The sequence below is a fragment of the Cervus elaphus genome, chromosome 11 (assembly GCF_910594005.1).
Source record: "Cervus elaphus chromosome 11, mCerEla1.1, whole genome shotgun sequence".
Classification (NCBI taxonomy): Eukaryota; Metazoa; Chordata; class Mammalia; order Artiodactyla; family Cervidae; genus Cervus; species Cervus elaphus.
In genome coordinates, this window is record NC_057825.1 from 7908094 (window position 1) to 7922110 (window position 14017).

At 54.8% G+C, this 14017-nt stretch overlaps 1 protein-coding gene and 1 non-coding gene across 2 annotated transcripts; both read right to left on the minus strand.

Annotated features, from left to right (window-relative positions):
• Nucleotides 1-7748: 7748 nt before the first annotated feature.
• On the minus strand, nucleotides 7749-11815 carry LOC122703068 (uncharacterized protein C6orf132-like). Its single transcript, XM_043917164.1, has 4 exons — nucleotides 11525-11815; nucleotides 10849-11097; nucleotides 8672-8797; nucleotides 7749-8097 (listed from the first exon to the last, which is right to left on the minus strand). The coding sequence occupies exons 1-4, from the start codon at nucleotides 11813-11815 to the stop codon at nucleotides 7804-7806; spliced, it is 960 nt and encodes a 319-aa protein (XP_043773099.1). The 3' UTR covers nucleotides 7749-7803.
• Nucleotides 9122-9331, minus strand: LOC122704205. The gene has a single exon (XR_006343811.1). It is a non-coding gene; the product is annotated as a small nucleolar RNA U3 (small nucleolar RNA).
• Nucleotides 11816-14017: the final 2202 nt, after the last annotated feature.

Sequence of the window (14017 nt, forward strand, 5' to 3'; positions counted from 1 at the left end):
AGCCTCTCTTAGGGAAGAGGAGGGCCCTGGAGGCACCAGTGGTGGGGCCTGCCGGTAGGTCACTTTTCTCCTGAGCCTCAGGTCCTCCTGGGTAGAATTGGGCTGTAACAGCGCCCATCTAGCAAGGATTCCTTGAGAGCGTGAATGCACTTGAATTCTATGCATGGAGCCTGGCAGGGGAGAATTCCTGGGGCTGGAAGCCAGGACTGGAGAAGCCAGACTCTCCTTCCATTCAGCCCCTCACCCCGGTGGCCCTACAATGGAAGGCCTGAGGTCCCTCCCCCAAAACATCAAGGGGAAATGAGTCCCTCCCCTTGCAGGGTTGCTTCTTTCTATCCCCCACCCCTAACTGGCTTAGAAGTGAAGTGAAGTGGAAGTTGCTCAGTTGTGTCTGACTCTGCGACCCCATGGACTGTAGTCCATGGAATTCTTTGTGACCCCATGGACTATACAGTCCATGGAATTCTGCAGGCCAGAATACTGGAGTGAGTAGCCTTTCCCTTCTCCAGGGGATCTTCCCAACCCAGGGATCGAACCCAGGTCTCCCGCATTGCGGGTGGATTCTTTACCAGCTGAGCCACAAGGGAAGCCCACCCCCAAACCGAGCTGCAAAGCATGTGGAATCTTAGTTCCCCAGCCAGGGACTGAACCCACACTGCCCCCTGCATTGGAAGCAAGGAGCCAACCACTGGACTGCCAGGGGAAGTCCCGAGGATACTCTCTTGTAAAGCAAAGCAGCGTCCCTCACTTCACCCATCCCAGGGTTATCCCAGAGCTTCTGCCCATGCTATTAGTCATGGGGGCTTCCAGATTCTTCCCTCACCTCAAGTCGTCCTTCTTCTCCCAATGCACTGACCCTTCCCACCTTCACCTCTCTCCCTCCCCAGCCCACGCAGTGGTCCAGCCAGTTGCTGACTCCCTTGCCCCAGGTTTCCCCCATCACTCCTGCCTGGAAAAACCCTATAGCCATCTTCCTTTGGGGCACACTCCGGATCTCCACTCCCCACTGGCCTTTCACTGAGCCCAACAATTCGGTTTCCCTGGGCTCCTGCCCTCCCTCCCGCCTCCCCACCCCGCCCAGTGGTATTTCACCAGCTTGATCTTCTGACGCCCTCACTCTCCTCTCCCTACCCCAGTGAACATCTCCCTGCCCTTCCTGGAGAAAAGAGAAGCCATCACCTTGGACTTCCCTGGTGGTCCAGTGGTTACCAGTCTGCCTTCCAACACAGGGGACCTGGGCTTGATTCCTGGTGGGGGGACTAGGATCCCACATGCCTCCAGGCCAAACTAGGTTTACAAAGAAAACTAGCCACAACAAAGAGCCTGCGTGTCTGGTGTCTGTTGCAGCTAAGGCCCCAGGCAGCCAAATAAATATTTTTTTGGAGTGAGGGGGGCCTCCATGGTAGCTCCCTGGTAAAGAATCCTCCTGCCGATGCGTGAGTCACAGGTTGGATCCCTGATCCGGGAAGATCCCACATGCCACAGAGCAACTAAGCCTGTGCCCCACAGCTGTGGAGTCTGTGCTCCAGAGCCTGGGAGCCACAACTACCGAGCCCAGAAGCTGCAACTCCTGAAGCCCGCACGCCCTAGAGCCCCTGCTCTGCAACAAGAGAAGCCACCGCAATGAGAAGCCTGCACACCGCAACTAGAGAGGCACCCCTGCTCACTGCAATGACAGAAAAAGCCCGCGCAGCAAAATAATTTTGGTGACCCAAAATAATATATATTTTTTTTAATAAAAGAGAGAGAAGCCATCACCTGTGAACTCTCATTTCCAGCTTCCAAACCTTCCACCCCCTGCCACCAAACCCGTCTCTTCTATCACCACCTGTTATCGTGGAAGAGCACCCCTTTCTCATAACAGAACCATCCTTGGACTTCAGAAAAACAGCCATCCCTTTGCCCTTCCTGGATCACCAACACCCCTCTCTTCTGGATCCTTCCTTCAACATTCCAAAGGACTTAAAGCTCCCCCAACTTAAAATATGAAATACAGTTAGCTGCCTGCTGGCCCCCAGCGGCAGCCCTATCTGTCTCCTTCCCTCCAAACCTCTGGAAAGGGGGATGTGACCTATGCTTTGCTTCTGGTCTCACTTCCCCACCTTCATTCCCTGCCTGACACACACCAAGGCCTCTCCAGCCAAACTGCTCCTGCCAAGACCTGCATTCCTCCTGGCCCCTCCCGGAGTGGAATTCCTCCTCATACAGGAGAGCTCCCTCCGACACCTGACCTCATACACCACTCCTTCTTTCTGCAAAACTGACATGTGTTTCCACTTCCCACCTGGACCCATCTGTCTAAAATAGAACCCCAGTCTTTCCTCCAAACTGGCTCCCACACCAGTGGCCTCCCTCCAACTTGGGGACCTAACGATAAGTGCCTCTCTCTCCGCCCACTCCACACTCTCGCTGTGGCCAGACCACCTCAGTGTCTCCTGCATGTGGGCACACGTGTGGCTCAGAGCGTCAGCACCACTCCCCCGGGCCACTGCACCTCCCAGCACTCACACCCCTACCCCAGGCTTTCTACCTGGAAACCGTTCTGCACTGAGCAGTCCTTTCTTTTTCTTTTTTAAAAATTTGGCCACACCGCACAGCATGAGAGGCTTCCCTCGCGGCTCAGACAGTAAAGAGTCTACCTGCAATGCAGGAGAGCCAGGTTCCATCCCTGGGTCGGGAAGATTCCCTGGAGAAGAGAATGGCAACCCACTCCAGTATAATTGTTTGGTATAATCCCATTGACAGAAGAGCCTGGTGGGCACAGTCCATGGGGTCGCAAAGAGTCAGACATGACTGAGTGACTTCACATGAGGGATCTTAGTTCCTCAGCCAAGGATGGAACCTGGGCCCCTCGCTCTGCAGTGAAAGAGTCAAGTCCTAACCCCTGGACCACCAGGGAATTCCCTCAGTAGTCCTTTCTAAACGACATGATGTTGCACCCATTGGGGGCGGCCACTGCCCTCAGCATAGAGCTCAGATTCCTCTAGGAACAAGGAGATCCTTCATGGCCTGCCTGATGCTTCTCCATCTTCTCTGACTTCCTCTTCCCTATCTCCTGCCCCAGCCAAACTGGACTATGTACAGTTTCCAGAACATTCCATGCTTTAAGACTTTCCCATGTCCTTTTTTTAAAAAAATTCCTCAGCTTATACTGGTCTTTCTCTTTCTGGTCAACTCCTCCAGGCCCTCTGGAAAGCCTTCCCCAATGTCATGTTGGGGGACCTACCCCTGCATTGCATCCTATATAGTCCCATTCACTCAGCAAATATTTATCGAGCACATGGCATGTGCAGGTAGAATTCTAGGTACTGGAGATACAGAGGTTCGGTCTCTGTTCCTAGGGTGCTCACATTCTGATGAGGGAAGACAGACAGGAGACAAGCAAACTGACAAATGAATAAATAACTTCAGAGAACAGTAAATGCTATGAACGAAGTAAAACAAGTTAACGAGAACAGAGAGTATCTGAGGGTGGGAGGCAACATTGAATAGAGAGGTCAGTGAAGACGTTCTGGAGCCAGCCGGAGGAGGGAGCCAGCCAAGAGGAGATCTGGGAGACGTTGTTGCACATGGAGAAGGGGCTAAGGCCCTGTGGTGGGAACAAGCAAGGAGACCAGGGTAGTCGGTGCAAAGTGCAATAGGAAGACATTGGAGAGTGTAAGCAGAGGAGTAACATGGTTTGTCTTAAAAAGATCACTTTGGCTGCAGCTCAGAGGGTGGACTCTGGGGGCAAAGATGGAAGCCCGGGAAAGCATGTAACCAGGAGAGTTGATGATGGGCAGGACTGAGATGTACAACGGGTTAGATGTGAGAAATGGAGGGAGGAGTCAGGTGACTCACAGCGTGTGATGTGGGCTGGGACTGAATGGGGAAGATCTATGCAGGGGCAGTAGAATGTGAAACCAGGTTCCGCACTGGACCTTGTTGTGAACTGCCTTTTATCAGACCTGCAGGTGGAAAGATCACACGCCAGACCTGCCTGGCTGTGAGTTCTGAGGCAAGGACCTGTCTGCCTTCTTCACCACTTATCCCAGCCCTACAGTAGGGCTAGCCAGGCATTGGGTGGGCTCACAATAGAAATATGATGTTACTGACTAGGGTGGGCTGATCAAGCACCTGTATTCTTACTGACACTCATATATATATATATATATATACATATATACATAAATATATATATATATATTTGCCCCATAATATAAAAATAAAGCATACTCTGCAAAGGTAATATGACATCAAACTCAGAAAACACTAAAGCAGTGATTCTTCAAGCAGGGTCCCTGGACCAGCCAGCATCAGCCTCACCTGGAAGTTGTTAGAAATGCAAGTTTCTAGGCCCCTCCCCATACCTGTGGAGAAGGAAATGGCAACCCACTCCAGTACTCTTGCCTGGAAAATCCCATGGACAGAGGAGCCTGGTGGGCTACAGTCCATGGGGTCACAAAGAGTTGGACACGACTGAGCGACTTCACTTCACTCACTTCATACTTTATTACTGGAGAAGGAAATGGCAGCCCACTCCAGTATTCTTGCCTGGAGAATCCCATGGACAGAGGAGCCTGGTGGGCCATGGTCCGTGGGGTTGCAGAGAGTCAGACACAACTGAAGCGACTGAGCACGCATGCACGCCCCATACCTGGGCTTCCCTGGTAGCTCAGCAGTAAAGAATGCAGGAGACTCGGGAGATGCTGGTTCCATCCCTGGGTCGGGAAGATCCCCTGGAGGAGGAAATGGCAACCCACTCCAGTACTCTTGCCTGGAGAATCCCATGGACAGAGGAGCCTGGTGGGCTGCAGTCCATGGGGTCGCAGAGAATCGGACACGACTGAGCGGCTGACCAGCAGCAGCACCTCTCCATGCTGGCTGAATCAGAAACTCTGGGAGTGGAAGTTAAACAAACCAACGAGCCTTTCAGGTGATTTTGGTACCGACTCAAGACTGAAGCTGCTGTTCTATGGGGCCTAAGGTCTCATTCTTGGGGTCATGCCTAGGAAAAAATATTTGTGTCCATCTGGCTGAATAGGACCCAGACCACCCTGGACCAACATCTAGCTGGGCTCCAGATTCCTCCCCCAACCAGCACCTTCACCCCCATCCCTCAGCCATGGTAGTTCTGACCAAAGCCAGGTGGTGGCGCCAGTGCCTCAGGCTCCACTCTGGTTTCCAGAAATAGAGACCCTGGAAGGACTGTCCCCCTCCCCAGCACCCTCTTCTTCCCTCTGGGAGCCTCAGCTCCAAGGTCTGCCCACTGGCGAAGACTCTGCAGAGGGGCCTTCATCGGGGGGGGGGGGGGGCTCTGAGGTTGGCACACCAAAGGTGAAGGCCAACCCCCTTTTCCTGGAGGTTAGGAGGGTGGGTGAGAGGAGACCCTTAGGTCAGAGAGAAATTAGGGGTCTCCGGCCTATAGGAGTTGGGGGTCAGGAGCCCTGGCAGGTGGCTGTGGTCTGGTGGACCCTGCCACACCCCCATTAACCCTTTGCCTTCCTTGCCCAACCTACCGCAAGGTCTCAGGTGCCACTTCCCTTCCACTGGGTGGGGGCAGCCTAGAGGTACCCCAAAACCCAGACAGAGCCCCAGGGCTGGAGGTCTTCACAGCCTGGCAGCCAAGTAGATGGGGAGGGGAAGCCCACAGCAGAGGGGATGCACGGATGGAGCTCTTACCAGCTGCTAGCTTCACGTCTCCTGGGTTGGGGGCTCTCTGGGCCCCTGTCCTGCTTTGTGGCCAAGGGAGCCCAGGTTCCAAGCCGGAGGAGGACCCCACACACGGATCCTGGTCCTGGTATGCTGCTCGGCAGGTGGGGGTCCAGGAGCCCCCACCGGGCTCCCTCCCACCTCCGGTTCCAAGCCGGGGTCCAAGATGACCCAGAGTCGAGTGCAGTCTTGCCCCCCATCTGCTCTGCTGCCCCTCATCCTTCCTATCTGAGGGGAGACTGAGACCCTTCCCCCAAATCCAAGCTGCAGTCACCACTCTGCTTAGACCTAGCATAGCTCCGGCCTTCGCTCCAGGAATCTGCCCCTCATCTCCAAGGGTCCCACCAAACGCCCACCCCACCCCAAAGGACCACCCTCTTGCTCTTGGCCAGGCCCTCCTCTCCCAGGAGCCCAGATGTGGAGCTGTCCTCTGAGGCTCTGCCCCGGTCTTCAGGAGGCTGGGGCCCGGCCAGCTGTTTTCCCCGGGCAGCCAGCTGTTTTGCCCATCACGAAGCCGCCCTGGCTCCTCTGCTAAGATCGTTGCCTGCTGCGTTGCTGCGGCTGGACTGCAGCGTGGCAGCCCCGCTGGGCCAGGGCCTGGGAGCTGTTAACTCCTCTGGGCCCAGGCAGCCCCTGCCCCTCCCACCCTGATCCCTTTGGCCTTCCTCCGACCGGCAACCTGCAGCAGTAGCCCGTTGCCACACCTCTAGAGACCCCCAAGCAGGCCAAGCATTACTGTCCCCACCCCCACTCAACAACTGTGAACCCAACCCGCAGCCCCTCCCCTCAACAGGGCCTTGTCCTCAGGTGACCCCAGGTGAGAGGAAGGTTCAAAAGGATAAACGATACCCCATTCAGCATAATAAGAGGAATAGCTTTCATTAACTGTGTGCTGTGTGCCAGGCATTGTGCTAAGTGCTTGAAATGCATCATCTGATTGAATTTTCACAACCACCCTGTGAAGTAGGGAATACCTTCATTTTATAGATGAGAACACCAGGGCATGGTGAAACTAAGTCACTAGCTCAAGCCCACACAGAACCGGGCTTTGAAACTCCAACCAGGTTGCCGGCCTCTCTGGCTGGCCCTGGTGGGTTGCTGTTTCAGCTTCCCTGAACGTCTCACCCCAGGCTTTCTTTCTCTGGTCTAAACCTCAGTAGCGCCGTCTGTGAAATGGGAAGCTGACGGGTGGAATCACACCACCACCGGCTCCGTGGGCTGAGTCGGGAGCAGTGCCAGGCTCTGTGCTCAGCACCTTCCAAGTGTTATTAGCGGATCATTCTTCTCGGTGGCAGCGGTCAGCCTGGGCTGAGATCCCAGCTTTCCTGCTTCCCGGCAGACTGGGTTTGGGCAAGGGAGTTTACCTCTCAGAATCTCCGTATCCAAAGCTGGAAAATGGATATAACAACAGTATCTACTGTTGATTTTTTTGTGAAAAGGATGAGATAAAGCAGGTAAAGCGGTTGATCTGTACCTGACACAGTCAGAGTGGGTGGGAAATGTTACTCCTTCCTATTGTGACTATAAACCACAACCCGGGGACTTCCCTGGTGGTTCAGTGGCTAAGATTCCACTCTCCCAATGCGGGTGGCACAGGTTTGATCCCTGGGCAGAGAACTAGATGCCCATATGCCTCAGCTAAGACCCAGCGCAGCCAAATAAGTAAATAAGGGCTTTCCTGGTGGCTCAGTGGTAAAGGATCTGCCTGCCAATACAGGAGACATGGGTTCAATCCCTGATCCATGAAGATCCCACATGCCTTGGAGCAAGCAACGAAGCCTGTGCACCACAACTACTGAGCCTGTGCACCCTGGAGCCCGAAGGAGCTCCACAATAAGAAAAGCCACTGCAATGAGAAGTCTGTGCACCACAGCTAGAGAGTAGCCCCTGCTTTCTGCAACTAGACAAAAGCCCGCACAGCAACGAAGACCCAGCACAGCCAAAAATAGATTAATTTTTTAAAAGTCAATAAATAAATATTAAAAAAAATAAAATAGGGGACTTCTCTGGTGGTTCGGTGGCTGAGACTCCATGCTCCCAGTGCAGGGGACCCAGGTTCGACCCCTGGTCAGGGAAATAGATCCCACATACTGCAACTAAAACCCAGCACAGTCAAATAAATAAATAAAAATAAATATAAAAAATGAATAAGTAAATACAATCTGGAAGGATCTGAATGGCCCACCCACCATAGTGCACCCCCATGCCCAGCATGGAGCTGGCATGTTTGAGGGCTGTGTCATTTCTTGTGATTGCATGCACCCTGGTCCAGTGATACCCATACCCACCCGGGCACAGCAGGCTTTGAGAGGGGGCACCGTTGTCCCTATCACACAGGTACGGGGGCAGAGCAGTGGGAATCCCCAGGTGCCCGACTCTGAACTCATCCTGAGGCCGGAAACTGGCCTGTCGGGAAGGGCAGGAGAGACAAGGGAACAGGGACAATCCCAGGGCTGAGACAGCCCAGAAGGTGACTGGGCCGTGGTTGGGTGGGATCTCAGGGTCTGGGAACAACCCCTCAGGATGCAGTGACCCGTGCTCTTCCCCTTTGTCCCCTCCCCCCTGCCCACCATGGGTCAGCTCCCTGGTCCCAGCCTAGACATCTGGAACTGGGACAGACAAAGGGCCGCGAGGAGGGACAATAACCTTCTGTCCATTTTCAGATGCCGGGCCGGGCCTGGCCAGGGCTGGGGGCCGGAGCCCCGGCAAGGCGGTGCCAGGCCCCCCGCGGGCAGCGGACAATGTTGGCAGTGATGGAGAGGAGGCATTTCAAAGCGTTTTGTTCCCGATGACCCCCCTCCCCCCCAACATCTCGCCTCAGCTCAGGGTGAGGCCCCAGCCCCACCCCCAGTCACCCAGGCCCCTGCTCTGGGCGGCTTGGGGACCGGCCACATTCTTGACCTCGGGGGAAAAGTTTAGACTCTCTGCGCCCTGGGCAACAATAACAGTGTCACAGACCTGATTTAGGAGCAGCGCTTACCATCACAAAGCGGCAGACAAAGAGCTTGGTCTGAGAACGCGCCGGGCCTCTGCTCCTACTCCTCCAACCTCTGTTCACTCCTCTCCCGGGCTCTGGCTGGGCAGGACTGGGTACCAGGGCCTGACCCTGGGCATAGAAAGCCAGAGCAGGACTCAGGAGTGAAGGAGAAGGGATGGGGGATCCAACTGGGAATGAGGGAGCCTGAGAGCTTTCCTGAGAGTCCCTCTCCTCTCTGGGCCTCAGTTTCTCTCTCCGTAACCAGGTGGCTAAACTATAAGGCTGAAAGCAAGAGGCTCTGATCCTGCAGACAGGGGAGGTCTCTTTGATGATGATCATGAAAAGGATTTCTCACTTCATTCTGGGCGCTTCACAGAAGCCAGGCACTGAGATCACTGACTGACCCCTTGCTACCTTAAGTCACCACTTCTTTTTCTTTTTTAAATGATGGAGACCACGAAGCAGCATCCTCTGCCTGTTACTCTCCCAAAGGAAGAGAAGAATTATCAACAGCCAGTGGCAGTTGCAGAAACAACCCTCAGAGCAGGTTTCACACTCGAGAGAGAACGGTGAGCCTCTTCCTCGGGGTTTCTGGTGTTCGACAGGGTCAGAGAAACTTCTCTAGTAATGAACTATAGACGGGATTCCTGAAAGGAGAGTTTTTCATCCCCTTTGATCATTTAATCCTCACCAACCTCACAAAGCAGGTGTACCGTAAACCCTAGTTTGCAGTTGATAACTGAGGTTCAGAGAAGCTGAGTCGCTTGTCCAAGGCCACACAGCTTGGAGGTTACAGAGATGAGGCGAGGCTGGTTCCCCTCTGATTATAGATTCTACTGCGGAGGGAAGGAGAGAAGGGCAACGAGGCAGCTGGACCCTGCTGAGTCCTGGGTGGGAGGGCCTCTCCTCCCAGCCAGAAGGCTATGAATAAATAAATGTCTGATTACTCCCAGGGGGAATTCCACCCTTGGAGCAGGTGCCTTTAAAAACTAGATTGATTCTCATCTGTGAGCAGAGATTGGCCTGGCCAGACACCCAGATGCAGGGGATTGGACACAATGACCTCTAGTGGAGACCTCTGAGTAATTAGAGGCGGGATAAGGGAACATTTGAAGGCTTAGGATGCTGGAGTCAGCCTGTGAGTTCGAATCCCAACTCTGACTTTTCCTAGCAGTGTGTTCACAGACAAGTGACTTCCACTTTCTGCAACTCTGTTTTCCAGTCAGCAAAACTGCACCCACCTTCTAGGAGACCATTCAGGGAAGTACATGCAAGGCCTTGGAATGGCACCTGACTCAGTGAGGGCTGTCTGCTCCACAGGGCAGGACACCTTAAGGTGGGCACTTTGGGGACCCTGTGGCAGGCAGGCAGCTGTTGGCCTCGCTTTCCAGGGAGTGGTTGGGCTTTGATTACAGCATGAGGCACTATGGTTACACCCTGAGCTCTAAGGGGGCCCTGTGTTCTGGGATCTGAAAGGCCGAGGCCAACCATGGTGTCCGAGGGGCCATCAGAAGAGACTGTGGCTTCTCTGATGCCTGGGCAGGGGTTCTTGGGCCCTGGGCACAGTGCCTGGAGAGAGGACGGAAAGCAAAGGACGCCCTGGGAGGTGCTGTCTGCAGTCTGCCCTCCCACTGCTGTCCCTGAAAAATCCAGAGGGACCAAACTATGTGGAAGGGCACGGCCAGGGACCCGTGCACGGCATCCACACGGCATCCACACGGCATCCACACGGCATCCGCAGCACAAACGGTACTGCCCTTGGCGTCCTCAGGGGGCCTGGTGGGCTTGAGTTCCGACTCCGCCACCAGGATGAGTTGCTATCCCTCTCTGAGCTCATCCCAAAGGTTGTTTAGGATCCAGAGTGTTCAGAGGAGACCATCCCAGGAGCCTCTGTGATTCCACAGGTCTAATCAAAAAGCTGGCTTGGAATCCAGGCGTCCTGCTCGGCAGACTCCAGCCCCTTCTGCCTCCCTTCATCCGCGAACTTCCGCTCCAGCTCCTCTAATCACCTTTGGCTCCTCTCACCAAACTATCAGTGCCACGCACACTCAGACAGAGGGCGAGACAGCCCGACAGAAACTGGCGCAGACTTCTGGGGATGCGTGGGGCTCCCGGGAGCCCCAACAAGGACAGCCTCCTGCTCCCTCACTGCCTGCTTGTGAGGCTGGAGGAACACTCACCTGTGGGGCAGACCATCTGTCTTGGGGTCCCCTCGGCCCGGGAGGCGGGTGGCGCTGCTGGAGCCGCTGTCTCTGGCACAAGGTGACTTCCCTACGCAGTTCCTGCTGCTGAGAAGGGCCGGTCAGGCAGGCCTTCAGGTGCCAGCCCGCCCTTCCTGGGCACAGATTTTCCTGGCATCTGCTGGGCAGGGAGGGCACTGGCTGAGGGCTGGGCCGTGGGGCTGGGCAGGACTGAGGCAAAGGTGTTTCCTAGGGGGCTTGTCTGCAGTCCCTGAACCCACTCCTTCCCTGGACACTGTGGGCCGGGGGTCCAGGAAGCCTGGGCCCTTGGGAACCCGGAGAGGGTGGATGGAGGAAGGCTGAGAGGAGCCCCAGGCCTCTGCCCCATCCTGCCCCCTGCACCCCTCCATACCCCCCGCTCCAGCAGGCCAGCAGGGCTCAGGCTGAGGTGTTTGTTTTTCCTGTCTTCACACTGACTCCATTCAGAGAGGCCTTTCTCCACCCCCGGCCAGTGGCCAGGGAGCCAGGGCACCAGGGAGAGAGATCACTGCTCCCACCCTGCTGTTTGCAACCCCCTCCTGCCATCTTCCCTTCAGGAAAGGCAGCGTCCTCGAGGGCTTCCCGGTTTGGGGGGGTACTGCAGAACCTGGGGGGGACTGGGGCGGGGGGGGCCCACCCCAGAGAAGAGTAAAAGAGGGAAACCAAATGGAGACGAGGCGGTGGGGAAGAGGCCGTGACGTGAGGTCAGGAAAGGAGGGAAGAGGGACAGGGCTGTGCGAGGGCCTGGCAGGGAGCAGGGCTCCTTGCAGGAGGCCCGGGCAGAGGTGGGTGGGGAGGGGGCACAGAGCCGGAGCGACGGGATAGGGGACCAGCACCTTGACCGGCTGACGCAGGGCCACACGCCTGGCTCTGGGCCCTCAAGGCTGGGAGCTCCCGACTCCCACCTGAAGAGTAGCCTCTTCCTCATCCCTCGCTCGGTCCAGGGCCCCAGGCGGCGGGCGGGGGCTGTGACCTGGTCTGGGGCCCCGGGGGAGGGAGGAGGGTGAAAAGTTTCCCCAAGTCAGAAGGCCACGGGGGATGCTTCTCAGGGGGGTCCCGCTCTTTGCTCCCTCTGACTGTCACGTTGGTACATAAAGGGGGTAGAAAGGTCAGATGCGGCCTTTCAGGCCCGTGGGAAAAACTCTGCCCATTTCCCTAATCCATATTTATTGGTGTGAGACACTGGGGTGGGAGGAAGCCCGCCGCCCCCACCCGTCGCCCCGGCCAGGCCAGGTTAGCACTAAGAACAGGCTCCATGTCACCCAAATCCTACTCTTTGTCTCCAGATTGGCTCCAGAGTCCTCCCCCTTCCCTCCTCCCCTTTGCTCCCCCCGGCCACCACCCCCGCTTTGGGGTTGCCAAGCAACCGTGGAAGGGTAGCTGAGATATTTTCTTTATTACAAGCAAAAGCAAGACAGCATCATGGCCCCAGGAGGGGAGTAGGCTGGGGGCTGTGCTCTGGGGGGACCTCGCTACCTCAGTTTGCTCCTGGGCGTGGGCAGTGGGGAGACAGGGCCTCAGAGCCCAAGAGAAAGGGGAAGGCGGAAGCGAGTGGTCGTGGCTAGGCGGACGGGTGCACAAATGGGGACCCAGTTCACAGAACGCTGGAGGAAGCGGCGGAGCCCGGTGGCCCAGGGATGAGCCCTCACCTGCCACCCACCGACTGTGCGTCCTGGGCTAAGTCACTTCCCTTCTCTGGGCCTAATTCTACCCTTTGATAAAATGAGAATAATAACGTGTATTATCTCATTTAATGCTCACATTAACCTCATGAACATTCATTCCCCTCCCCCTTTTAATGGCTTAGTAACCTGAGGCTCAGAGAGAATGGGATGTGTTTCCCAGGGAAATGGCAGAAAGTGAAGATTCTTGAGCCCCAACCGTTTTCTTAACACCAGCTTTATTGCGAAGTAACCCACATACCATACAATTTGCTCATTTAAAAATGTACAATTTGGGGACTTGCCTGGTGGTCCAGCAACTAAGAATCTGTCTTCCAGTGCGGGGGATGCAGGTTCAATCCCTGGTCGGGGAGCTAAGATCCCACATGTCAAGGGGCAACTAAGCCTGCACCGCAACTAGAGAGAAGCCCACACACCCCAACTAAAGAAGCCTGGGCGTGCTCTAATGAAGGATGCCACGTGCCACAACTAAGACCAGATGCAGCCAAATAAATACATATATTTTTTTAAATACATATTTTTAAAATATAAAATGTACAGTTTAGTGGCTTTTAGTGTATTCAGAGTTGTGTGACCATCACCACAATCAACTTTCAAACCTATACATCTCCCCAAAAGGAACCCCGTACCCATTAGTTTTCACTCCCTATTCCCCCCAAACTTCTCTACATCCCTAGGCGACCACTTTTTGTTTTCTGTCTCTATGGATCTGCCTATTCTGAATATTTCCTTAAATGGAATCAGACAATATGTCTGAGTCCCAACTTTTAACTTCCAATGGCTCCAACATCACTGGGTGCTGGGGAAATAGAGGTGTCAGATGGTGGCTTGGCTAAGAACATGGCCTATGCTGACAGGCAGACTTGGGTCTAAACCTGGGCTCTGCACCTGGGGGCAGTCACTTCCTCTGTCTGGGCCTCCGGTTCCTAGCATGTACAATGGGAACACTAACAGTGTTCCTCACAAAGCCATGAGCCTTGAGAAGTGCTTAGCCCCAGGGGACTTCCCTGGTGGTCCAACGGCTAAGAGTGCACTCCCAATGCAGGGTGCCTAGGTTCCATCCTTGGTCAGGGAACTAGATCCCGCAGGTGGCAGCTAAGACCTGGTGCCCCCAAATAAATAAATAAAAATAGATATTTTAAAAAGTGTTTAGCCTAGCACTTAGAACTTAATATATGGTTGTTTTGAACTAGATTATAATAACCATACATCCGCACCTCTATTAATATTTATCCCTTTATTAATAAAAGTTAGCACCTTCTAAGAGTCAGGCATTCTTCTAGGAGTTGGAGATAGAGCAATGAACAGGACATGATCCCTGTCCACATAGGGTTTACATTCTAGGAGAGAGACAAACTCGACAGTGGGTAAATAGCAGACTTTCGGGGAGGGCTACGTGTAATAAAGGGCTTCCCTGGTGGCTCAGTGGTAAAGAGTCCACCTGCCAA

What these genes read in the sequence shown, in the direction of transcription:
- LOC122703068 (XM_043917164.1), bottom strand. Translation starts at nt 11,815, where the DNA reads ATGAGGAAGAGGCTACTCTTCAGGTGGGAGTCGGGAGCTCCCAGCCTT. An exon ending in CTCTTTTACTCTTCTCTGGG is followed by an intron (nt 11,098 to 11,524) that starts GTGGGCCCCCCC and finishes CAAGCCCCCTAG; the next exon opens with GAAACACCTTTGCCTCAGTC. An exon ending in TTGTCTGCCGCTTTGTGATG is followed by an intron (nt 8,098 to 8,671) that starts GTAAGCGCTGCT and finishes CCTTCCCGACAG; the next exon opens with GCCAGTTTCCGGCCTCAGGA.